This window comes from Tubulanus polymorphus, chromosome 1 (assembly GCF_964204645.1).
Source record: "Tubulanus polymorphus chromosome 1, tnTubPoly1.2, whole genome shotgun sequence".
Taxonomy (NCBI): Eukaryota; Metazoa; Nemertea; class Palaeonemertea; order Tubulaniformes; family Tubulanidae; genus Tubulanus; species Tubulanus polymorphus.
Genome location: NC_134025.1, coordinates 21,856,786 through 21,883,988, shown reverse-complemented (window position 1 = coordinate 21,883,988; position 27,203 = coordinate 21,856,786). Strand labels below are relative to the sequence as shown.

General features: G+C 39.5%; 3 protein-coding genes across 5 annotated transcripts in view; 2 read left to right on the top strand and 1 right to left on the bottom strand.

Annotated features, from left to right (window-relative positions):
• Positions 1-11: 11 nt before the first annotated feature.
• Positions 12-5,318, bottom strand: LOC141910506 (RNA transcription, translation and transport factor protein-like). 3 transcript variants are annotated; one of them, XM_074801200.1, is made up of 8 exons: positions 5,044-5,318; positions 4,333-4,457; positions 3,853-3,952; positions 3,513-3,608; positions 3,275-3,363; positions 3,067-3,141; positions 2,368-2,416; positions 12-1,482 (listed from the first exon to the last, which is right to left on the bottom strand). In XM_074801200.1, exons 1-8 carry the CDS (start codon positions 5,102-5,104, stop codon positions 1,328-1,330), a joined length of 750 nt encoding a protein of 249 aa, XP_074657301.1. In that variant the 5' UTR covers positions 5,105-5,318; the 3' UTR covers positions 12-1,327. The 3 variants fall into 3 exon arrangements, with proteins under 3 accessions (XP_074657301.1, XP_074657306.1, XP_074657308.1); XM_074801205.1 differs by lacking the exon at positions 5,044-5,318 and adding an exon at positions 4,782-4,898; XM_074801207.1 differs by lacking the exon at positions 5,044-5,318 and adding an exon at positions 4,553-4,658.
• A 212-nt stretch (positions 5,319-5,530) lies between these two features.
• LOC141911786 (large ribosomal subunit protein uL4m-like) lies at positions 5,531-10,590 on the top strand. The gene is made up of 10 exons (XM_074802839.1): positions 5,531-5,689; positions 7,151-7,205; positions 7,383-7,560; positions 8,404-8,455; positions 8,648-8,765; positions 8,974-9,080; positions 9,193-9,243; positions 9,333-9,391; positions 9,583-9,656; positions 10,252-10,590. Exons 1-10 carry the CDS (start codon positions 5,591-5,593, stop codon positions 10,428-10,430), a joined length of 972 nt encoding a protein of 323 aa, XP_074658940.1. The 5' UTR covers positions 5,531-5,590; the 3' UTR covers positions 10,431-10,590.
• A 525-nt stretch (positions 10,591-11,115) lies between these two features.
• LOC141910136 (E3 ubiquitin-protein ligase TRIM9-like) overlaps positions 11,116-27,203 on the top strand; it is a 45,488-nt gene continuing 29,400 nt past the window's right edge. Inside the window, exon 1 of the mRNA XM_074800859.1 lies at positions 11,116-11,906. Coding sequence (XP_074656960.1) covers positions 11,118-11,906 — 789 coding nt within the window. The 5' untranslated portion in view covers positions 11,116-11,117. The remainder of the gene's footprint in view (positions 11,907-27,203) is intronic.

The window sequence follows — 27,203 nt, the reverse complement described above, 5'->3', positions numbered from 1 at the left end:
TATATCTTCTTTTTATTGATCTTTAATGTTTTTTTTGGTATCATTTCTAGTATCATTTATAAGATGATAAATTGTTCAAGGCATTTTTGAAACGCGGCACAATGATCAGTGAAGGGTGTACAGAAATACTGGATACATGTATGAACATTTCAGTCGGGGTCAAAAGCTTATTTGGCCCCGAGGACCAGGTGTGAATACATAAAAGATCTTTTGTCGACTATCGTATTGCTATTTATGCGGACCTGAGCTGCTTCAATATACAGTAGACACCGCCTTAGTCCAGTCACTTACCGTAGTCCGACTTTGAGGAATTTACTAATATTCATTTATACAGTAGTAGAACCCACTTAATTTTGGATAATGGGACTTTCATCAGATTTATCAGAAATCCGGGTTAAACATCAATATTCTTCTTATGTATATAGATGAAACATTAAATATTATCGTGGTTAGATCAAAATCTGGATTTAAACAGACCCGAATTAAGTGGTCTTTGACTGTAAAACCTTCTATTCCCTAGATTCTAAATTTTTTCCAGTAACTGAAATATACAGTCCCAACATTACCGACTTCCCATCATCATATGCCTCTTAAAGATTACTCGACGTAACCATCAAGATCAAGACTAAGGCGGAGTTTGCTGCATTAAAAAATACTTTGCGATTGAATTTATTAAATACTTGATGAATACTGGTAAGCACATTATATTGTGGAAAGCCATAATAAATGGATGAGGACATAGATTATTATTTTATCAGTTGAGATTACAGATTTCGCCCTCCGACCACTAGCACGATGTAGCTGATAATCGCCATTTGAAAAGGCAGTCCTTTCAAGTGACATCAAAGCAAGAGCTTGAACATGCTATTAATTAAGAAAATTAATGGAATGAAGACCGCATCAGATGAGTATTTGACAGTGAATACGGCAAGTGGAGAGATGCTAACCCTACAATTTAATAAGTACATACAGTCAACCCGCAATATATCGCCAACGTTGGTGATTTAGGATTTCGTGTGGTATAGAGAGTATGGCGGTATATCGCTCAGAGGTAATAATTTTGACTAGTTCCTAGACAGAATACAGATGTTCTGTTCTCAGGAAAAAAAACTAGGGGAGGGGGTTATATCAGGGATTGACCGCACATCGACGTCACCATTTTCATTTTTAAGTAGTTTTCATAACTATCATCGAATTCGAACACTATTTGAGCAAAAAATCTTAAAAACCTCCCGCGACCGCTACCAACCAAGATAAGGCGTAACAAGATTCACAGAAAATCGACATTTCACAAAATCGTCCCTAGTCGAATATGTTCCGGCGGAATTCATCGGCCCACCTTTCCTAATCGTTGATCGGTTTTCGGATTCGCAGTCATCGCCTGCACTTCGACGATCGCCTGGTTTATTCGATTTTGCAAGTCTCTCAGTTCTTTGATATGTAACAGACGTAGAATTTTGGCGGCTTCGTTGTTCACATTATCTGAAAATCAAACGAAACAGATGAACGTTAAATCCTTTCAGCGCCAATAGACCCATTGTAGCCGAGAGGCAGATTTAGGGGATGGTCTCGGGGGTCTGGACCCCTGCCTTCCCACTGAGGTCGCCCTTTCCTCAAAGACAGAGATAAATAAAACCTATGAATTTGATACTCATACTCTGGGAATTTGCATCTTTTAGGAGGGTGAAGCCCCAAAAGTTGCCTTTGACACAGCTGCTCTATATGAGAAATGAGAAATCTTCTTCTAGACCCCGACCTTCTAATTTTCATAGATCCACCCCTGCACCCAATGTGCTTTTACCATGTGACTGATGCCATATTGATGGTCGATACAATGGCTGGGTTCATAGTAACCATAGGACCTAACAATATCATCATCCGATATACTGACACCACAGATGATACGTGTCCAAAAGCTTCTCGCCTGGTAAGGCAGATTCCATTCAAGGAACATGACAATGATTTTAGGATTTTAGAGCCCATGCCATGATACTAAAGGCCTTGAATTGACCCATTCCCATTTCAAAACTTTCAAGGACTGCTTGTTATGAGCCCTGCAATGGTAAGATTTACAAGACAGATCCCCCAAATTTGTACATTATAACCTAAATCATCTATTATTGTTGTTATGTATGGCAGTCTCCAACCACTGACAGGCAAACAAACTATACTATACTGTCATGCGCAATCGGTCTATAGTGTCCTAGCGGAATAATAATTGGTGAACTAGTCCCAGGTGGGCTAAAAATCATAGTTTTTTACTTGATGATCAACAATATGGGCCAAATTTCAGTGTGTATATCACGTAGAATAACTAGAAGGCAAACATTAGTTCATCATTGTATGTTGATTAACAGCTCAACCTACCTCCTGCATCGAATCCTAAATCGGTTTTATCCAATGGTATACATTCGATCTGAAAAAAGACAAAAAGTTGCTCTACAGTTACCGGTATAGCTTTTATATACCACAAGACACGAAGCATTTTCCACATAGCAGTTACTACAGAGGAACCTCGTTACAGCGACTTCACTGGACCAGATATTATGTTTGTTATATCCAGTATGAAATCATAATACGGTGCTTGGGACGAAATTCTATATTTGTTGTATCCGTTTGTTCATTATAACGAGGTTCCACTGTAATAAACTTGTGAACAGTTTACACCTATATCCTTTAGAGGGCAACACAGTGACCGTAAAATGATGTTACAGTGGAACCTCGTAAATACGAATCTCGTGGGCTAAAGTGAAATTGTCATAGTAAACAGGTTTCATATTGTCCAAATCTTGGTTGATATAAATATCTTAGCTGGGACAGGCTGGAAAACATCGTAATAAGCGGATTTCTTCTGAAACAGAATCAAATTAACGAGGTTCAATTGTATTCTTATGTGTTGTGGCATGTTAGTAACAAGTGAGTGATTTGTGCATTCTCTAAATTACGGGAGGCATGGGCCAAATTTTTCTCAGGTCTGATCTGGGCCAGTTTGACTTGGGCACAATCGCAACTACAGCCTAGTTGTCTCATTGAAATGTAATGAAATGCATATTCCACCACCCTTACCTTGCCATCATATGATTTTCCAGCTTTATCCATTTCATCTTTATTGAATTTTTCTTTTATCAATAAACATATCGCCTAAAACAAAAGCATGAGGCAACTGAACAATACTCGCCCAAAGAACTGCATCTAATCAACAAGGAACCAGTCACAGTCAAACTTAATTCACAACTGTCAAACTCGGTTCTGAATAACATATATACTCAATTACCTTAAGTACTTCTTTATGATCGGTGTGCGGGGGTACTTTTAAAAGCTGAGCCAAGGATGCCACACCAGCTTTAAAATCAGGACCTTCAACTAAAAAAGTGAGGTCAACTCTGTGAGGCATGTTCAAAAACTGTTAAACGGGTTGATTCTCCTGCACTGCGATGGAGGAAGGCCATATTTCTATGTAGAATTGAATATACTGCCAGCATGCCCAGTAAGAGTAGGCCTTGGATACTTACAATCTAAAGCATCAAGAGGATTTGTTGATTTCGAAATGGCTTCTTTCTTTTGTTCCTCGGTGAACTTATCCGCTGACATACTTTTGTATTTGTCCACTGAAAAATAAAAAATTATTCAGCAATTCTTATGAATTGAAATTATTGTCGACAATTGAAGTTTGACGCATTAGTTCCAAATAGCAGCGATGCCCGTTTCTTGTTTTGATAATGATAATAATTTATTTTTCATTTAACTTACATTTACGTGAATGTTGACAGCAAAGAAAAAGGAAGTATAGTTAAATGAAGGTAACAGTGAGAGCCTTAGGGGCTGCACAGGTCACTGCACCTGTAAACTCACCAGAATCTCCATATTCTAATTTAACCGCGTAACCTAACAGCCAGTCTAATACAGCTGAACGATCAGCCGGGTTGTACGGACACGACAAGTCTTGAATGTACTGCAACGCAAATAATAACAACGATTCAAGATGGATAAAGCTAGGCCGCATTCCGCTATTACCCGAGATAAAATCCTTTACGTCAATCAGCAGTCACCGAGATGCAGTCATGGGCGAAGAAGTGCTAAAGCAATGGTATTTGAATAATCACCGTCATCACGGGTAATTACATGGAACATGTCAAATAAGGTGAAAATAAAGTAGCTGATGATGGTTCTGAAACCATGGTTGGCTTTAAGCCCTTGTCCGACTATAAAAGCGTATGACAACAAGGACTAGGTCACTGTCATCAACAAACGAGTATCACGGAATGAAAAGGATTACCAAAACTATCTGGTGTTCGTGGTCACGTTTAAGAGAATTAGATGACTCAAGTTTACCGTTAGAAATGCTTTATTCCAGTCATCACTTTCGGTGTTCCTCAAAAACTCCCGATCTTCGATTTTGTAAAAACGGACTTTTTGATCTTCTAACCATACAATCAGACTCTTGAACTGTTTTTCATCTGAAATGATAAATGCCAACTTACATATCTTCCGGTGAAGAGTAGATGAGATACATACCGGAGTAAGGTTCAGCCGAGCTGACAGTAGTTCTTACCTGGTAAAATCATACTGCATTTGGTGCCAACCACAGGGGCTCGTATTTGAAGTTTGGGGGGTGAACTGTGGCATAGATCGTCCAGTATCCCTGGTACTATATATATAAAAAGAATATAGTACCAGGGATACTGGATGATCTAAGCTACAGTTCACCCCCAAATTTCAAATACAAGCCCCTGTGGCGCCAACTCGTACCCATACTTATGACAAGCTAAATTTTACCCTACCAATGAAATAATTTCTTCTGTTCGATTTTTGAATTAAGGTTATATTTGCCATTTCTTATTATTGACATCGAAGAGTGGTAACAGTTTGAGCGCCAATAACTTAGACCAGTCAGGTGATATTGGTACTGGCTGGTGCCGTGGTGGTTTAATTAACAGAAGCCAGAAGGCCGGAGGCGAAGGACGGTGCCGGTCTACCGACTCCCGTCTCAGACAGTGACGTCGTCGGACCCGGAGGCAGTGCAGGTGACTTTGCTTGGCTTACCTTTAACGTTGACGTTATCGGGTGTGTGATAATTGAGCGCCTCTAATTTTCTTTTAAACATTCTACTGCAGCAAATAGCCAGGCTTTCTTCAGCAGAACGAAGAAACGCGACACCGGCGAAATAAAGTCAATTCAATTGGTCTCACTATTTATGGCACGAAATTCACCCAGCACTGGCAGCGGTTGTCTCCACCAGTGATCTCCGTCGCTCTACGATCCTAGTGTAACTGTGGTACATCAGACACTAAGATTCTTGGTGAAGGCACGAAACTGATTTGCATTTTCTATTTTAGCCTCTATTTTTATGTATTAGTTGATATTTTAGGCTAAACTTGATTTCTCTATGTTGAATCACCATAACTCTTTCAATATTAACCATTAATCACATACAAACATGGTTTTGAAATGTATATTTTATTGGGATTCGACATATATTTCATTTAGTGGGAATATCAACCATTTTTCGATCCGCCAGGCGGCGCTTTCGTCGAAGAATCGGTAGAATTCTGAGTTTTGGGTTTTCAAAACTTAGTATCGTGTCGAAATCATGGCAATAAACCTGTTCGGGGCCCGAGTCTCGCATTTAATTTCTTTATTTCGAGTAGCCACACCGGTGACGCAATGTTTCACCAGGATAACGAAGAAGGTACTGAGAATTGCGTCACTTTTTTTACTTTTCGCCAGGATTGCGGCCCAACATACTCAACAACACTCCTCCGCTCTTAGTCTATAGTACCTAGCCGTTGTTCCTGAAACAACGTACGTTGTACGGAACCGTAACAACGACTGGTATTCAGACTACTCCGCTCTTCGCCTGGCTCCAGCTGGAGGGATCCCAGCCCCCTCTCCCCCAGTGCCCAGCCATGCCCTCCAGCTGGCTATTTTGAAATCTGCACTTTCCATCTGTTGGTAGTCATGGTAGTAGATGCAATAATTCGGTTATTCAGTTATTTTGCAAGGAAGCAGTGGTACGACCATTCCTGTATCTAAGGTCAAGAACAGGGGGTTCCAAAAAATTTTGGTTTTTTGTGGTTCTAATATGCATTTCTCAGCAATTCAGCTCATCTACAATATGTTAAATATAACTTTTTAAACGTATTTTTCTACTTCAAAATATTACTTACCAAGCTGCGAGCATCCTACGGTGGTAAATGTATTATATGAAAATCCGTTTAATCCATGATCTGATTTTAAACAATACTTTGTTTGAAGAATGACTTCAATATTATTTTAACTTATTAATATTTCGAGAATTCACCAAATAATCCATAACGGTGCTCATTTCTGGCACGAACTCACTAGCAATATCGATCATGTTTGTCAGTATAGTCTTTGTGGACATGTATCATCATCACATGGTTAAGTCTTGATTGCGTCGTAGTTGACCTAAGGCACGTCTTGACTCTTCGCAAAGCACTAAATGACCATTCACTAACTGCAACTTTAAATACCCCTAGGCCAAAATGTCAGTTTTGTTTATAATGCATTAGTCGACACACACAAGTGTGCTTCTAACCCATTTCTCTGTTCTAACTCATGCCAGAATTTATTTGGAAGTATGGAGCTTTTAATTTTTGTGTAAACAACCCTCAGTTCTATGGGTCCGTGCCTGGGGCGATTGGCAGATGTTTGTTGTCAAAAGCACAAAAAGTCAATCACTCAGGGACTCCGACTTGTAGGATTATATACGGCCAAAACACTCAACCATCAAAGTTGTACAAGGTCAGTCCAAAAAAAAAAATAGAGATGTAAAAAAGTGGTATGGCCATGGCCGCACCGCTTCCATCGGCCTTGTTTTGGGAAGTTATCAGGGAGCGCACACTTGGCATGAGTGCTGCAGGTGTGAAGCCTAAAAAGGGTAAAATATAGATGCATTGAGATGCTTTCCAGAGCACTTTCCTGGTTTGGTGAAATTAGGAATTGAAATATATTTGTTATACCCGATGAATTGTTGTATCCGAGTTTGTTATAACAAGGTTCCACTTAGTCGAGTACCTAGCCGTTGTTCCCAAAACAACCCGTAGCAACAACTGGTATTTATACTAGGTTCCACTATATTTCCATACTGAGCCTAGGGTTTGATATAATCAATTTTGCTATTTTTCAGTTACACACATCCGGAATTAGGCAGTCGACAGAAGAATTAATTCGATCGCCAACATGTAAGTAAAAGTAAAGAACTACTTTTTAATTATGATTGGGATTCAATCATGATTTATTTTTATTATTGCAACCTTGTTAATGACTACCAACGATAGCTAAGAATTTTGATTTTGCTACATTATCTATGAAACTATGGGTGCTGTTTAACCTGTGTGTTTGATCTACCTGTGTTTCAGCGTTGGATGGGTCGCCGCTTTCGAAGTTACAGCTGCCAGTCATCACTTCGAGAAAGTTAGAATTTCCGAACAAGTATCGCGAGTCGAGGCAAGCGTGGCTCGAAACGCTCGCAACACCCGAAAATGAAATGTTAGGCATCGTCGATTTGCATCCAGATATTTTTGCTGCTCCACCCAGGTATTGATTTTAAAATTTGATTTATCATCGTCCCATGTTTGACTTCAGCTGCAGTATTCACAGTACTTTTACAAATTAGTTCGGCATCCCGATCTATAGCTATTGTTTAAAGGCGCGGTGATGGAATGGTTTAAACCAGCAAATCCCAATTAGTTCCACTGTGACGTACCGGATAATGATAATTCCAAGCTGATATTTGATACTACTAACTGGGGTTAAAACCCTGGGCCCGGTTTTATAGACTGGTATTACCTTTAATCCGGGGGCTTATTCAATTAAAAATGAGTTGAGTTAGCCCCCGGGTTAAAGGTAATACCAGTCTATAAAACCGGGCCCTGGTTATGAACTTAGTTTATCTCTATAAAGTTAAGTTAAACTTTACCAAAATCTACGGTTCCTGTTTTTCGTGTACCGATCTGGTGGTTATTCCAGATTCAAATCCTGTTGGCTGCCAGTATTTGGAGTCAACAATTCTTCAGCTTATTCCCCATGATAGGGATAGTGAAAAATGTCAAAATCAACACTTAAGGTCCTGAGTAGTACTCAACGAATTGAGGCATAGAAGGGGCAGATCCGGGGTCAACGGAAAGGGGGTCAAATTGAATGTGAAATTTAGGGCCTTTTTCCAAGCTTCACCACGATTTTGTTGCTTGCATACTATTTTCTACCAAAATTATTTAGTGCGGAATTTTTGGAGATCAAATTCTTAAGGGACCTCAAAATATCAGGGCCTCACAGAAACCCCTTCATCATACAACCCTTGTATGTGCCGCTGGATAAGAAGAATTTCTCATAACCGTTAACTGCCGAAGTATGTAGCTAATAAATGTTTTTGGTTTACAGAATCGACATGATTTGGGAAAATGTTCGTTGGCAGAATTTATATCGCAATATTGTAAGTAAAAAATTAGGTGTATATCATAAGATTAGAACCAAACATTGGTTGGGCCTATCAATTCTATCAAAAATTATGAATTGGTCCCACATTGACATTCACATATTTTCTATGCGAATTTTTTCGTGAAACCCAGTCGAGGAATTTTGTTTACTGCAGAATCTTATTAGTATTATACTTCGGTTATTTCAGGTTTACAACTGTCCCAAAAATAGAGCAGAAATGAGGGGAAGTAATAGAAAACCGTGGCCTCAAAAAGGGACAGGGCGAGCCAGACATGGAAGTAGACGATCCCCGCTGTGGTTCAAAGGTACGTACGTACTGTAGTTGTTTTGATTGAGTCTCTAGTGCAGATAAAATTCAGCCTAATTCTCAATCTACACCAATGACATAACAATATTGACCTGATTTGTCTTGCATTTAGCCATATTCCAATGGCCCTGGCCTGGGCCCAATATAGTTCTTTAAAAGTTTCTAAAGATAATTTGGATGAATTATATTTTTCATTCGCTTTGTAGGCGGTATCGCGAAAGGCCCACGTGGACCATTCAGTAGGTACTACATGTTGAACGTCAATACCAGAATCAAGGGACTATGTAGCGCCTTGACATTCAAATATGCCCAGGTAGGTATTTGTTTGGGCTTTTGATTTTCTGACCTAGATTAAAAAAGTTCATCAAATTTTTCATATTTTAATCCCACCGGTATAGAATATAAATCGTGGTTTGATTTTGTAGGATGACCTTCATATAGTAGATTCACTCGACTTACCATCTGAAAATCCTGAGGTAATATTTAACACAAAAATGTGACATCCCTATTTTGTTCATTGTCTGAAATGGCTTAATCAATTTGTAATCAATTTGGTTTATTTCAGTATCTTGAAGAATTAATGGATGCCAAAAACTGGGGTTTATCTGTGCTATTTATCGACGAGTAAGTTTGATTATCATCTTGCTGGCCGACTATCATTGGTGTGAATATCCCTTGATCGACAAATAATAATGTTGATCACAATCTTGGATTTCAATGGAACCCCTGTTAACCTTAAAATGCAATTTTTGCCTTATAGATGGTGAACTTGTGAAATTATCTGTATAACACAGCCTATTTTGTTTATTTTCCAGTACGGACATAATGCCTCGAAATATAATCGCAGCTTCATCAAAACTTCCTCAATTCAATCTAATGCCTGTGTATGGTAAGTCTCTTTCATCATTTGAACTGGGATAACTAGATTTCTTATAGGATATATATATAAGAAATCAAGTAGTAAACCCAATTAGTAACCTAATCATTGGTTTAGGATATTAGTTTTAAGTATCCCTTTTGAAAGCGCCCCTTAAGAAGATAATGGGATATTAAGACTGTCAATGATTCGAAAATCCATTATATGGTTTGTGAAATCATGAACCTAAAACCATAGTCTGGTTACTTACTACTGCAGGGTGGCCACTGACCTGGCAAACTCAGAAAAATCGAGAAATAAATCAGGGAATTTGACAAATTTTATTAAAAACCTGGAAAAAAACTTTTTGGTGAATTTGGATAATGCTTTTGTTCTTTATCAGTTTTTCTTAGAAATTTCTCTGATCATTCATTCAGGGAATTTTGTGTAGTCACTGGGACAAATCAGGGAAAACTCAAGGATTTGTAAAGTGGGTGGAAAGTGGCCACTCTGTACATTCAACATGGCCTTAGTTAGTAGGATGGAGTCAGTTTCATGATTCCTGGTTTATGATAAGACCCAAGCGTTAAAACGAACTCAAATGACGAGTCTTTTTCGTTCATTTCAGGACTAAACATTGTAAGTATGCTGAAACATGAGGGACTCGTCATAACTTTACGAGGATTGGAAAAACTGGAAAAAAGACTGCTTCACCACATGAACGCGCCCGATGAACCGATGAACAAACATCAATTTACGGTCATCAAGGAAATAGGAGATTTAACTATACCCTTCACTCCGAGATGAGAAATCGCGAGTTGCGTTTTTATAACAAACATTCGTTTCAGGCAATCAAGGACTGAACCGATCATGGTTGGAAGATGGACGGTAAAATGTTTCAATCAGTGGATCATGGATTATTATTTTAGATCGTTCGAATTATGAAATATAGTGAAATATTGATATACTCAAAACAGCAAATTGATTCGGTGCATTTTGTGAGGTTTTCATCGCTTTCGTAGGCGGCTGATACAAGGACCATTAAGATATATTCCTCATCTAAGAAAAAATAATTCTGCTATGGCGCAAAATGCTGCATGCATTTATAATTGGAGAAATATTTATTTTCAGAATCTTTTCTTGCATCAAAAATATTTCCGTCATTTGCTTTTAGAAAAGAGAAGAGACTTTTTTCTGGAATAGATTTTGATGGTCCTTACTCAGGCTTCATGATTTCTTTCGTTTCTTAACAATTTTTATAAATATCATTAATGTTGTTTTTTTGTGGACTTCTAAATCTTTTTCTAAATATTATTAATGTTTTATCGTGGACTTCTCAATATTAATTAGTCTTGTGACGGACCGCTAGCTGGCGCTTCATGCCGATTTGGTGGTATTCTACTAGTTTTATCGTCGACCGCCAGCTGGCGCTCTATACAAGGCCGTGTGAACTGAACGGGGAAAACCGGTTCAGTCGCAATCGAAACTTCCGCGATGGAGGACGAACTTCGCTGCCCGGTGTGTAGCCGGCTTTACACTACTCCTATACTGTTGCCGTGCTCTCATTCTTTGTGTTTACAATGCGCGGTGCAGCGTCAGGTACCCGCTCAGCAGCTAAACAACAACAATAACAGTTCATCGTCTTCGGACGAAAATTCGAGCGGCGGTGGTGGCGGTGAATACGATTATCCCGATATCGATGACAAACTTTCGGTCGTTTCGGAAACCGACAGCGGAGTTGTCGTCAACAGTCGACCCGGGTCTTACGTCGGCACGCCCAGTATCGGTAATATTTATTTCCAGTCGCTGAGCGCCGGTGATAGTTCTCACGGATTCGCGTGCCCGGTGTGTCGGAAAAATGTCTACTTCGACGAAAATGGCGCGGCGACGCTGCCGAAAAACCGTGTGCTCGAAGCGATCGTCGACAAGTACGTGGAAAATAAGAACTTGCTGCTGAAATGTCAGCTGTGCGAGAAAGACGCGTCGGAGGCGACGACGATGTGCGAACAATGCGAGGTTTTTTATTGCGACCGCTGTCGGGATAGCTGTCACCCGGCGCGAGGACCGTTAGCGAGGCACAACCTCGTGCCGGCGTCAACGGGCAAACAGCTCATTCGAACGAAGAGTAAAAATCAAATGACACGATGTTTCGAACACCAGGACGAACTATTGAGCATGTACTGTTTGTCTTGTCGGTGCGCAATGTGCTACATTTGCGTGCAAGACGGCCAACATTTGGACCACGAAGTTCAAGCCCTGGGGGCTATGTGTAAAGCGCAGAAGGTAAGAATCAGATTTGTTGTTTAGGTTATGGAAATATACACAAGTGTTACAATGAACCACCTGGATATAGGCCTATTGTACTGCAACAGCTTGGGTTTATCAACACATATATCCATGAATGTATTGATTAGGGTTAGGGAAAGGTATATAGCCCTCAAGGGTTGCTAGGGATTGAGTAAGTTCAGCAGGATGGATTGACTAGGTCCAGGAAGGACTTACGATGCAGTGGCAGGTGTGTGTTGGGTTTTGGGGTGAATGCCCCGAATAGACCTTTAAAGTCAAGTACAACTAGATCAATCAATCGAATAGATAAGAGGGAAAATCACCCCTTAATGTTAAGCTTTTAGAAATTTAACCAATTAGCATAAGTCAAAAAACAACATAGGACCTACAAGGTGAAAGATCAGTCGTGATCAAAAGTCATAATCATGGTATACCAGTACTTGATCTTGAAAACGGGATTGACCCTGTTATTTTGATTTATCTAATAATTATTTAGGCCTAAACAACAATTTGTAACTGGTAGATTTGTTTTGATTCGCTGTTCCTTACAAACCAACCAACCACACTTGCCAGGAGTTTGATAATAGGAAATCGAAGTATAGTTATAACTAGTTGGGATCGGCGGTCATATTTACATGGTACTTTAGCCTTGGAGTAATCATTTGACAAATGATTACTCGAAGCTTAAACTGATAGCTGATAAAATGACAAATGATATGCATCATTATCATGATACTGTTGTCATGTTCCTTATGAAACATATTTGCAGTTATAGTAAGGCCCACTGGGCAGGTATTGTTTCCAGTAAGTCAAAATTTCGTATGATACATCCATCCTTATAAATACTGAGGCTATGTAACCCATCTGGTGGAATATCTTCTGGTCCGCTGTGAATGACCTGAGCGAAAAAACATTAAAATAGACAACGACTGATGGTCGTTCGATCATGGATTCAAGACCTATTAGAGCTCGACGGTTGTTTTGTTGAAGTTTAATTTCTATCAAACGATTGAATTGATTACTAATTCACTAATTCTTTCGATTGTCTCACAATAATTTACATTAAAATGACGCTTAAATCTGACCGTCAACTTGTGGACCTGCGTAAGATCCATGAGTTCATCGCTACGATCTAAGTAAGTTATAGATAGTCCCTGGGGTTTCGAATTAATGATCGAATTAGCACCGGCGAGTCGTCTATATTAGCTTCTTTATATCTAGTTCTTTTCAAATTCATCATCGTTGAAATTGAATTGCAAAGGTTGAAATTGAATTGCAAAGATGCGAAATAATCACGGTTTCCATCAACCCAGAGATCAAAACAGAGCCCGGGTGGTTACACTGTGCGAATAGGTTACAGTTATGTCATAGCAGGGGAGGTGAAGCATTTCTTTGCACGATTGAAAGCTTGGTATTTACAATCACATGACACTACAATCGAATATGATAAATACATTTGATTGTTACTCACGGTGATCTGATGATTGGACCACCTGCGATCATCATCCATTCTTGAAAGTGTGGTGGTGTATCTTCTGCCCTCGAGTTATTTACGATTCTCTTTTCGAGCAATTTATTACGATTAATCATTTCGATACATTTAACTGTCGGAGCCGATAACGACCGAGGTATTTGTAAATATTTCATTAGTCTCCTCGCGCAAGCCACCGCGGTGGAGAGTGAACCTAGCGGAATTTGTAGTCGATGTGGATGTGTGAACGTATCTTATTGAATAGTAGTTCCGATCGATACCTGTACTGTATCTCTCATCATAGAGTACGGATGCCCTACATAATAATGTACCTAATCAGAGTAATACGGACTTGACTACTCCCGAAATTATCATCAAATTACTCTAAAAAATCTGAATAAATTCTCGGACGATTTTCAATAAAATTTACCATTTTGATAACAATATAATGAATTCATCGATATAGGTAGAACATTTTTTTATGAGCGTTGCTTTGACTACACACTGCTCCTACATATTTGAAAGGACATCCCCGAGCCTAAAGGCTGAGTCGAAACAGGGGAATGGACCTGGAAAAGAACAATAACAAAATCCGCTGCAAATCAGTTAATCGAAACAACGTTTAGAATAACGACATATGTGATAAAACAGTAGATACAAATTGAAAAAAAATAATGATAGTGATAGTAATAATGATGATCATTTGATATTTTACTCTAATTTGTGGTGAAAACTGCGATATGATTATTAGAGATATCAGATTAGTTTGGTCTGGCGATTAAACACTCAATTCTCACGTTAAACAATTCAACATCACCAGTGCTGAATGTCGACTTGTCATCGAAGTTGCTTGTTATGTCTACAAGCAATTATCTTCACAATAATTACTTTTCTACATATACGTATGTTGGAAATATGGTTTGGATTTTTAAGTGGTCTGGCTAAGTTTTTGTTGACTGTTTTTGAGGAGGCCACCTGGCTCTTCAGCACTATCCCCCCCTCTTCGACAAAACGATGGCCTTTTCTATTTTGTAAGGTTACATTTTGAAATTACTCGTGGAAACTGCCTTTGTATCTGTAGGTGACGTTTCATCTGTGCGGCCCATGTTTTCTTTGTTTGAACATTGATTGAGTTCACTGAAATGCACAATCAGCACATACTCCAAGTCTACTTATCGGTGATGTCTGAGTTTACTACGTCAACCTATTAGCCCTCGAGCCACCCTGACACTTTTTGTGTGCTGCACAGAAATGGTTACAGTTGGATTCGAACCCATTAGCTTAGGATAACCTAGACATCCAAGATGTCAAAACTTCGTGCAGAAAACAACATCTTCCTTTTTGAAATCCTTGAGTATTTGGACTATGAACATGACAGATCCGAGCACTCACTTATATGCAAGTATGTCTGGATGGATTTCAGGGGGGGTGTGAGGTGAAGGTAATGATTTTGGTGGTCCACCTCATCAAATCTCAAATCATATGAAAGCCTTGACTGTTTACTACAAAATACCATAAACTTATAGGCGCAAATACATGAAAATGAACTGGAAATTAGTTTATTCTATATTGTGATAAATATGGATTTCCGAGGAGTAATAGGCACTACATACTATAGTGAAATTCCTGAGTGCTAATTGGGTTAATACAGGGATTTCGAAGTCCAGACATCTGAGGAGAGAATAGGGGCACTGGGGCATCGCTGTCCCGAGAGTGTAATTAAAAATTTGGGGCTCTAGGCCTATTCAGTGCAGTCTTAAGGCCAAATTACAGTTACAACTTTCTATTGTTTCTACGAATGGGTATTTATTGTAGATGGTGCGCGGTATGTATGGTCTGGATCTGCCCCTGCGTCACCCACATACAGTGAAAACGATATAGCCTATGTTTTTGTAAGGGCTTTTTCCCTTGTTTTCCTTTCGAATCTGGCATCCGCTGTTTTTGGACTGGTTTATACCCGATGAACTATACTGAAAAGTTTACCTACACGTAAAATCGGAGCGTTGACACCTACGAATAAATCACAAAACATAACCGGAGCTAAACAACCGGTATGAAACATTTTCTGGAGAATCAATGACCCCCACGGGCTGGCCTCGAGAGAAGTATTAGTCTATTCGAAACGTATTGTTGGAGTAATGTAATCTTTTATCGCTCCTTTCGTCGTGTGTAAGTGTTGTGCAAAAAATCCTCGGGCGCGTTTTGTTTGCGTAAATACTTACTAGGTATCGATTTTGATGAAAAGGTTTTCGTTACAATGGAAATGCGAGATAGTGATACATTATTTTAGTTCATAGATTTTTCTACGATCTCTTATACGCGTGAGACTCCTACGCCTTGCAGCAATTGAATCGTCATTTCGACGTTTTATTTTGCCAATAGGCCTACTACAACCTCCTCGACGGTGTCATGAAAATGTAGTTTTTATTCAACCCCATTTTCGCGTATATGGCGTAGTAAACACGTTACATGGATGCGTAATTATGTGTATTGTGGAGATTGGGGAGAATGTTTCGTTACGTGAATGTGTTTGTCAAAAAAACTTTTCCAATAGAACACCTGATCCTCATTTTATTTGTTCAGCGTTCTCAACTAGGTGTTTTAAACCACCCCGATCATTTTAACATCCACTCCGAAATGAGTCCACCCCTGGTCAATAGTCTGCTACCCCTATACATGATTTGATACCAATATTCTATCATTGGTTACAGCGACTATTGCTTTGCACAATAGTTTGATAGTTAATGATTAACTATCAAACTATTGTGCAAAGCAATAATGGGGGAGATATTATTGGAAGATTACACCAAAATTCAGTGTTGAATGAATTCCAAGGGTTTTTGGCGAACACTCCAAACCGAAATCGAAAGCTTGGGATTTAGCATCGGCAAAAGTAACCGCTCTTCAGAGTTATACGGAGAACCATGCTGTCCTGTGGCCAAAGAACCCTTTCTGAAAGGGATCTAACCCGTTCTTGAAAAACCAAAACACATTTTTGTCGCCGGTCAGAAAATCTAACCTCGGTGCCTTGAACTGGCGAGAGGCTGATTTTTTTTCTCTCCATCATAAAGCCGGCATTAGTCCACACAATGAAACATCATCAGCGACACGTACGGCGTTCGTTCGGCGACAAAGTAGATTTTTCTTCATTATTCTGTTTTGTGGTGGACAGGTGTCGACGACGAGGCGCTCATTTCGTCGAGCACGTTTTCGAAGATTTGTCCGCGGCGCGATGACTTTTGTCTACGCCATCGCTTTCCAGACTGACTGTCTCCAGCGAACGTCTTCGAATGTGCTCGAGATTAAATTTACCGACGAGCAGTCTTTGTAGCGGACTGTAAGTCCGGCACCTTTCTCTGAGGAATTTCAATTGTCGGTAGATTAGAGTGCCTAATTAATGGGTTTATGGCTTAAGAATAAGCCCTTTCCGATTCAATACCTTCGAACAATAACCCGGGAAGAAGTCGCCGTATGAGGCAGGAATTCCTCTTACTCCATTTCTAGGCGGAGATTCGATTCAATTGATCGATTCAATTAATCTTTATTGACTATTTAGTAATTACATTGCGAGATTGGAATATCACAATAGAGAATGTAACACAGCATTGATGACAATAAAACATTTTCAAGAGAAAAAGAAATGATGATAGATTATTTATAAAAAGGCTGGAAGCAAATAGAGGTCTGACGATGACCGATTAAGAGAGAGAGTTGCCAACTGTTCCTGATTTTCAGTATTGTTACTATTTGACAATGAGAAATACTGATTTGATTTGTTTGCTGCGTATAGAAATATGAAATGTGTCAGTGAGGGTCTTACTGTTGATAACTGATTAATTTGACTTTCTTTTAATTCATTAATTTACTTTCATATTACAGAAAAAAATTCAATTTGTTACTGATAGCACTTATCATAGGTTGGCGGCCGCGAGAGTTAATTGGTCGGTCCTATGTTCGTGTTGTTGTTCTCCGGGTAAAATGGTAAAATGGTAAATTTTCTTTTCGCTTTTCTTTTTCTTTTCGCTCAATATCACTCAACTATGTATTTTCTAACAACATGCAAACCTGTTTAGATTTGCATGGAATATGTTTTGTTATCTAGTAATTTTACGCTTTGATTGAAGTGTCTCATGTGAATCTTACGTAAGGTGTTGAAACGTTATATAAGAAAGCTGATCTGTTAACAGTCATGGGAAACGAACTTCATATTTTTATTTTTGAGTGGGAGAAATCTTCTGGCGAACATATTTTTCGTCTATATTGATGGAAGGAATGTGTAGAGTTCTGACAAAGTAACGATACTATAAATGATATCACTTTCATGGTCTAAATACGACTTTACCGACTAGTGTATATTTTTTTTTTGTTAAAAAATGGTCTAATGGAGGTATAAGCACTTTTCAAGTCCTGAGCTATGAGAGGACTGCCTTTGCGGTGTCTAAATCATTCTTCAGAAACTTTTTTCTCATATATCACAATGTTCCATCCAGTCAATTGATGGTCTATAGAAATCAGATGATCTAATAAGTTGCTAGAATAAGTCTAGATCTTTTAGATTTTCCGGGGGAGGCCCTTCGTTGGTCCGCGCAATACTTTCTATGAAGTACAGTTGCCCTTTTTTCTGCATCGCCCTTCTAAAGCGATTCGGATCTGCCCCTTGGTGGTGGTCCATCAATTGGTAAAAAGATGCCTTGTACCTGCTAATAATGTCATGATTCGCTCTCAGCAAGTCATGCGTGAAACGAAAAAAATAGATAGGTATGAACATCTTTTTAATCTTAGTTCCGCGAAGTCAATTTTTCGAGATCAATTCTCAGTTGATCTCTACGATGTAGAAATTTAATCAGATTGCATATTCAATCGTAGCTGGGAATATGTGCACGCGCAAGCGCCACTGTAAATCGCCAGCACTCCGTGCGTACACGGGGCTCGATATCATCGCCATATCGCTTTTAGCTAGCTAGCGCTAAGCAAACTGAGATTGGCGACAGTCTGTCTGCGTAATTTTCACAGATAAATGATTTTAACAAGTTCTACGTGATTGATTCAATCATCGGGGCTCGATCAGCGCCTCGTGTGTCAATGCCGGGGCGTTGTTCCCGACTTCCGCCACATCTGTCTTCATTTAAATACGTTGTTGTTGTTGAAGATTTTTCTATCTTTGTCGAAAACGGTCAATCACTCGGATTTCCGATGTTTGCATTTCACCTTTAGTTCCTTTATTGTAGTGTTTTGTCAATACTGATAAGGTCTGGTACCTGCTCTAAATATATTCATCTAATACTAATAAAAAGTACAATAGGGATATCCATGAATTGACTATATAAGCTCGAGTCGAATGAGGTTTTATGAGACTGATTAGCTGAGATCATCTTCGAAGTGAAACTAAGCTCGCTGGCGCCGAGGCATCATCATCATCATTATTCTATCGGTCTATTCTATCATGTGTAAGGTGTTCGTCATCATTATTCTATCGGTCTATTCTATCATGTGTAAGGTGTTCGCAAACACGAGCCAGCTGTCAGTTTTCACTTAGAATCTTCGAAGTCATTCATCTCCTTGCTAATCAGGCAGCGGAGGAGGTGTGTTCAGTTGTTTTTTGACTGCGAAGGCGATAATTTGATGCAACTATCGAAGTCATGATCACCGATCTTAGGAAGGAGAATTGATCAGAAAATATTGTAAGGTTTAGCAATATCGAATTTATTTCTACAATTCAAATGATGCAGGGAAGGACTTAAAATGTTCAGTTAAACTCAACACATTTGGCCAAAAACTTTTTTCCGCCTGTACACGGCCTCTTTTTTGGTGGGTGCAAATTTAGACTTATTTGAACAAATTTAACTCTTATTTAGCCGCGAGCACCATAGGGGATACCTCCTGCAAGAAATTTTTTTCGAAAAATTGAACCTTTTTAGACGCATTTCCGGCCAATATTAGTGATTATTTCATATAACAAAGTCACTGCAACACTAACGTAATCAGGTAGATTCTAACAGAACTCGGGATATAACGGATATGCGTTTGCACCCATCTGAATCTGAAGAGATCCAAGATAAGCTTATATAAGTTAGTCTGCTTGTTACGAGGCGATCCCAGTAAACGATGAACGCTCAACCAGCTAAACCAGCGTCTTTTTCTCAATAAGCACAACAAGCCATACAAATGTCGTCGTCAGAGAGAATTGGTCACCACCATTCATATCAGTCAAATAATCACTGCGATTCTCTCGGCTACGGAGGATCTCATGTTTTACAATTATTTTACAGATTATAGCTTCGTGGATCAGATGGCTAGGCTTCACTTCCTCGGGGGGGGGGGGGGAATGATTTGATAACTGTTATGACTAAGTTGTACGCATAAGAATATTATCGTAGTCTATCTTGCGATATTGCTCATTTTGATGATTGTGCATTTTTGCTCTGGCTTTGAGAGCGTTTTCAAGGCTAAATAATGAAACCATACGTGCACACTTGTGCGAGGGGTTATGGGATTATAAACTTTTTTGAAGTGATCAACAATGTAACGATATTCTTTCGAAGAATTATTACCACTATTTCGATGAATATTCAAGTAGGCCTGGCCTGCTCGTGTCGGCTTAGGCTTAGAAATCGAATCAAAAATGGTGCGATTATTTTAGAAGACATAAGCCTATACATATGTGGCATACCAGTCAAAACTCGTTTTGATAGTGGATTAAAACTTGTTTGTATATACTGATAGTCAGTTTGATGTATTTGGATATTACATAAGGGGTGTCAAACAAGTGTTAGAATTTTGAATAACTCTATAGGACCCTGAACCTGAGTTTATACAAGGAATGAAAATATATATATGAGGCACCAACTATCAACTATGTCTTATGAAAAGTTGTATAACATTTCGTGACATTATACTTGAAATGTTAAGCCAATCGACAATACCCTATCAATATTTCTATTGCATTAGATCGTAGATATATATGAATTAACTAGCTAGGGAAATGTTATTCCGGGGATTTTTACCTACATTCATCCTCATAAGCTAATAAGACTACCCCCATATCATAGTTAAGTAATGATGTCCCTATTGATGCTCGTGTTGAGAATTGCATGAAAAACGCCAACTCTTTTCAAGTAGTTTAAGATGTGCTGGAACGAATTTGGAAAAGTTGAAGACATTGTGTGACACAGTTGCATCGTAGGCGCATTGGTGTAGTCTCACTGGTCTCGTCAATCCAGGGTTCATTGGTTAGAATCCTGGTAGCGACAGAATTTCTTGGTTGAAGGTTCTTCTCTGGTGTCTCCCCCATTGGGAAAAAGAAACATCGAACCTGTTTATAATGCCCTGTGTGGCGCTCAGTGGGTTGAGCGAATCAAAATAAAAATCCGTCGTATATTCCTCATGGCTCCCTTGTAGGATAGAGTAGATTATATATAACAAGGGGAAAGGAGGTAAGCCAGGAGGCTGTACTCGAGTGGAGGATCGTTGTCCTTGAAAATCTATGTACAAAAACAATGATGATGATCACAAATACTAACAGTAATGAGCTAGTGAATGAGATTAAGATGAAATAACATGATGTGATAATCAGATAATCATAATTCAACATTTCCGACTTTTATTTATATCATTGGTGCGGGATTCTTATTTTAGCGTCACTCGATACATTTGTTTGTTATTGCCCTTCCGTATCATTACAATATATTCGCACAATTGCCCTTATTACAACAGCCATTTAAGATTGTTGACCGCACTGAATAGCGGCAGTAGTAACTAATAATAACCGCGGTGATACAACTGCTATAGCAGTCAACGTAGAGATGAGAGACTCGGCGGCGAATCGATAAACCTGGCGACAGTGCGACGAGCACTTCAAACGCCGCGGCTATTGATCACGAGCGCCGAGGAAATAATAACCACATATTATAACAACGACGACTCGATGAGAGACTCGGTGAAAAACAACACGATACCTCGCCGAAACAATACATCGATGTCTCGTACGAATTACACGTGACTTCGCATGATCCCTTTATTTTTTGCGATGTTGTTTCTCGTATAATCGGAAAGTAATTGTACCAGAAAAAAATTGGCAGCTGAAAATGCCGCGGTACAGGCGCGCGCTGGTAGCAGCGCTCTGCGAGCGGTTCTAATTACTGTCCGTTATCGCCAGCATCCCGCCGACCTTCAGAACGCGGTCTCGTGAAATTGTGACGATTTCGCGCATGATTTGTCGAACTTGCGCGTTTGCTACTGTTGCGGTGGGTCGTAGAGGAAATTAACGCTAGCTATACAATATTCTAAATACGTAATTGCGGGTTAACAGAGGGGGTTAAACGATTGCGCCCGCAATCGGAGAGAAATTAGACTTACGGAACGTGTTCGTTTTACGGGCGCGCATGAACGTACCGTGCTTTTTTTCCATTGATTTTCGCTTTGCATTTGCCTGTCGGGTTTGCCGTTCTATTTTTCGTTCTCGCGTATTTGGAAAAAAAAGCGCAAGCGAGAAAAATAAACATCATCACCCGACGACAATAGCCTATTAAACAGCGAATAATGAGCCACTCGAAAATGTACAGTTGAAGGCATCGGATATATCGTATTTTTATTGTTCGATCGCGGGTCTATTGTCGCCGATTCCGCCCCTCCGCGTCGGTCACTAAACCGAAATACGCTCGATCCGAACGTAACGGAGACTCACTGGCGACGGTCGACACACAATCAACGGTTCTCCGATTCCATAAGTAATTTACAAACGAACGGTGTCGTTTTTCGTCCTTTGTGTTAGATTGCTGCGCGAACATATTTGCTTATGGCTTACGAACGCTATTGAATTTAACACCTTTCCTGTGTGTTGTTCAAAATAAGAAAGTCTTCAACGCTGGCTGCTTAGAGTAGAGCGCGCTGTAAACGTTTCGATAACCTACCGCTGTGAACGGCTTTGTTTGCTATTAATGAGAGAGCTCACGATAATTACGTTATATTTTTAGTCTTTGTTGAATTCGAACACATAGTACCAGATCAGTGGCGGATTGAATGGATGATCGAAGGGGGTAGCAGGGGGTACGCACCCCCTCTGAAATATCAGGTTGCCCTGAAATTTGATAGGAAAATGAAATATATCAAACTGATACCTAAAAAAGAAATTCATAAGCTCTTCTCTGTATTTCCAAATATGAGCTAATTTTTTCTGATGAGCTTTCTTTCAGGGATTAATTATATGATGTGCCCTATTTTGGGGCGGGCACCCCTCCCTGAAGCAGACCCTAGATCCACCCTGCAGATTCATCAATTCTGGGTATAATAGATCATGGTCTTGATCTTAAGTGTAGATGTCTGATTTGAAATCAATCTACCTGAAGTACAGACCCCGTGTATACACAATGCCGTGGTAACCGAATCATAAAAAGTAAAGTCCAGATGATTTAGTGTAGATTTGAGCTCCATTCCTGAGATCGAAGTACATAATTAGAAATTTTCGTTTCAGGTTCAGGTAAACAATCTTTGATCAAGCCTGAATCCAGCAAGCAACTCACGCTGGTCTCTTACTCATTCATTGACTTTCAATTTTTTTCCTTGCCGATCTGCATATTGCTACAATTTCTTTCCAATTCGTATATGATAATAATGCAGGGGTAGCATGACGTATTTCTGATTGGGGCGTGATGAAATACAAAGTAAGGCTTTCACCTTTCGCGGATCGATCTTCTACGCCGCTTCCCTCTAACGTCGACGACGGAAAGGTGTGACACCCTTAATTTTCGCCGGATCAACTGAAATTGAATCGTAACCAAGTGACTCAGTCGTCGTCGCGTTCGTTGACATCGGGTATGATTAGATTTGTTTTACTCGCCGCGTGTGTTGTGTGTATGGCTGACTGATTGAGAGAGAACTGAGGGAAAGAGAGAGAGAGAGAGAGAGAACGGAGGTGGTGGCGGAAGAAAGTCTCTGCAAGATCCACCGATATCGGGAGCTTCGGGCTACGTAATAATTGGCTTCTCGGCGTTCTCGGTTATATTTCATCATCGGCTAGTTCTATTGTCATACGCACACTTATGTGCTCTGCTCGTCAGTGTTATCTGAAACTGACTCTTCTGCCTCAGTGAAATGATGATTTCCGGGTCTAGGGTCTGATTCAGGAAGGGGTGCACAGAGCATATCATATTTTTAAAAGGGAACCCAAAGGAAAGCTAATCGGAAAAAATGTAGACAATTCAGGAAATATTGAGTACTACTTAGGTATCAGTTTAATGTATTCGTTTTGCTGTAAAATTTCGGGGCAACTTTACACATTTTGGGGGAAGGGGTACGCACCCCCTGCATCCTCCCCTTGGATGCATCCTTGACTCTGCCGTCAACTTTGACCTCCGAGCAAGGAAGGATCTACCTGGTTCGCTAATATTCAGAGACAACAATGACAGACCTCCTGTAAAATTCGGAATTCTATCCATAATTTCTCAAATTGTGCAAATGTTGAAATAAAAACCGTGCTATTTATGAACCTTAAAGATCAATCTGAGTTTATCAAGAGATACGATTTTCCTTATGTTATATGTGGGTGGCTAAAAATATGGATGAATGTTAATTGCAAATGAACTAAATTTTGATGAGTTATCCTATTGTCAGCCACATCAAGTTAGAAACCTGGTGCAACAGGGTCCTTATATTATTGTATAAACGACACGCGGCATATGACAGAGAAATCAGCCCGTTATTCATTTTGTAATGAGGGTAAAATCTGTCGCAATGAAGAATATCTATTTTGCGCCGAAGAACCAAAGACAACGCTCAATTCGAGTAAGAATCTTCTGAAATTATCGAAGCGCGCTATTCAGATACAGGTACGCGACAATGGAGCGTAGAATGATTCATTCCCAGAAAAAAACATCGTTACTAGAATTTCTTCAATTGACAGACAGGTGACTTCAAACTTGATACACGATCATGATACCAAGGCTTAGCTTCCGTAACTGACTGGTATCCTTCACATATTACCCATACACGGATAAGGGTTTTGGTGGGGTTTGGGTGCACTCATAGTTGATTTAACCTGCACAGTAAACTCAGTTGCAGTACGACAACAGGCCAGTGGTGAAACGAATTGTTCCCATAAGGCATATCAGGAAGATGAACCTTACTGGGCACATGAAGGGTGAGGGTATGTAATGGGGTTTATGAGTCGCGGTGAATAAGGGTTAGGACAATCTTAGTTTCAATTGGATTAAGGATCTAGAGTGTAAGAACAAGATACACAAATTCTTCAGTAAATGAAGAAGAACAGATTGAAATTGTACCTCCTAAAAGCAATTGACATGCATGACCGGCATGTTGGAAGCAATTTTTGATTGCCACGGCTAATTGCCGATTTTGAGAGGTTCATGTATATTTAACTGCTGCAAATTTACTTCAATTTCTTCGAAAGCATGGTTGATTCAAAGAAAAAAGCGTCATTCATTAAATTATTGCCACCACTGCAGTCGCTAAACGCCACTAGACATTGTCGTCAAATCAATTGTCAATCAGTTTGCTTCTGATGCTGACCGATTGTATAGGTAACCTAGAAGTGAAACGCCAGGGTCCGGTTTTACGGTTTCATAGACTGAGTATCAAAGTTATCTCTAGGAATGAATCCTCAATCTGGGTGACAACCACCATAACTAGCAAATTTTAAAATGTTCCCAGGGACAATTTTTCTTCCATATCTATAAAACCCGGGCCTGGTTTAAATGGTTCAGATGATGAGTGAGTTCATTGATGGAGAAATAACCACCGCCGACTACGACTTATCTATTAAATATTAGTATAAATATCCGCGTAAAATGAATCACTTTGGCGCCGTCGAACGAGATAAAGGTGTAAAACATTGACGCCGATAGAGACACAGACGATAAGGTGAGGTATGAAGTGCGCCGAGCATCATCATTTCTCCAGTGAATCGACCCTTCTTTCAGCTATTATGCGGTTCAAATGGACCAGAGGGCTGACTCATAGCAGAATGACTTCAATGAGAAGGTGCTAACGCCTATCTTATCGCATCAATTGTTCTACTGGTATACTTATTTTTGAACCCATCCATGTGGCCAGTTGCATGATATGGATATCATCGGCTCGGATTGTAGCTCATTTAGTTTCTCTATAGCCAACTCAACAACTTAAGACGGTAGGCGCGGTTGCTCAAGTTCAAGTTCAAATTTATGTCACAGAAAGCATGAAAGGCTATACACAGAGATTAAAGGAAAGGGAAAAATGAAAAAAATATAATTAGCAATTTTTTAAACAAGCACAATTATAAGAAGAGAGAAAGGAAAGTAGCTTTCTGTATGAGCCAAACACAGCCTTAACTCAAAAGTTAACTTTTAAAAAAAAGTTAACTTATAAGGATCAATGACAAAGTGGCAATTAAAACCGCATTTTTACAAGGGTAAATACTGGTTAACTGTTGAGCAATCAGCCCAGTCAGCTTAAGATTAAGTTGCAATCACCAACAGTCACCGAGGTGAAGTTAATTACACAGCCTCCACTGGCTTTCCAAGCATCCAGCCTCGTATGTGTGTAAATTGTTTATAATCTCTATATCATTTATACTGCGTATGTACATGGCGAAATTAATATTATTATTATTCCAGTGGGCTTAGTGAAGTTGGCCATTTTTTTATCAAAGCCCTTATACTCTTCTATTTCATGTTGAAACCACACTAGGTCCGTGGTCATTTTGAAAATCAACTCAATCATCTCGTATTTCATTATTGTAATGTATATATAAGTCTGTATTGTAGTAGGCTATATACTTGTAAAAGCCCATTCAGAAGACATCTGTTTGATATCTCGAAACTTCTCACTAGTAATAGCCGGATTGATGATTATACCGAGAATACTGAACTAATGACTTTCTGAACACTAAAACTCATTAGGACTTCTTGATACCATTACAACTAACGCTCAGTAATTTTTGCTCCGTGCTGCTAATACAGCCTTTGCAATTGCATTGGAATAGAAGCTGCTGTGATAAACTCTTTGCACACTAGACCAGGCCTCAACTATTCATGCATTTTGTATAGAAATGTTCACCTCTGTAGTGAGTCCATGGTTTCATGTGGCTTATTAATTGCTTTACCATGGATGTAATTGATAAAATGTAACATAAACTTTTGATTGGGAAATGATGATGTTGAACTGTGCACCCAGTCAGGTTTGGGGTTTATGCTATGATGCTGCTTCCTCCGTCAGTTGGGATTCAAATGCGATGGCATCCTGAGACTGCCACGGCACAAAAAAATTCCAAATTCTTGGATAGATGAATTGAATAACCAGACCAAAATGGAACGACATTTCAGATGCAGCGATAACAGATGATAGACGATTTTAACCCGGGCCAAACAGGCACAGGCCCATTTGGCACCTGTGTGAACAGTTGTTCCGGGTCCAATTTGGCCAGGGCCAAAAATGCTATCAGTTTTGTGTTCAGAAGTAGTCAATTTGTTATGGAATGATCGATTTACGGAGGGGGGGGGGCCCTTATCAACATGCATGCGAATTACAACAAAATAATTAGGCCTATGTATATTCCAACATAAAACGGACCAGATAAGCTCTGGAGAATCAGTAACATGCGATAATAAGAATATGTTGTTGAATCCGAAGTGAGCATCTAGTATTAAGTGATAAAAACGATGCAAACAAGATAGGCTGCTGTATAATTAGTTCAATGATAGTTGACACAGATTATCAGGGAGTTCGAGCGATTTGTCGAGTTAGCGAACTCAGCTGTTACGCTCCCACCGGGATTATGAAAAATGATACGAGAAACGAATCTATATCTTTGTTTAAAGGGTGATAGAACG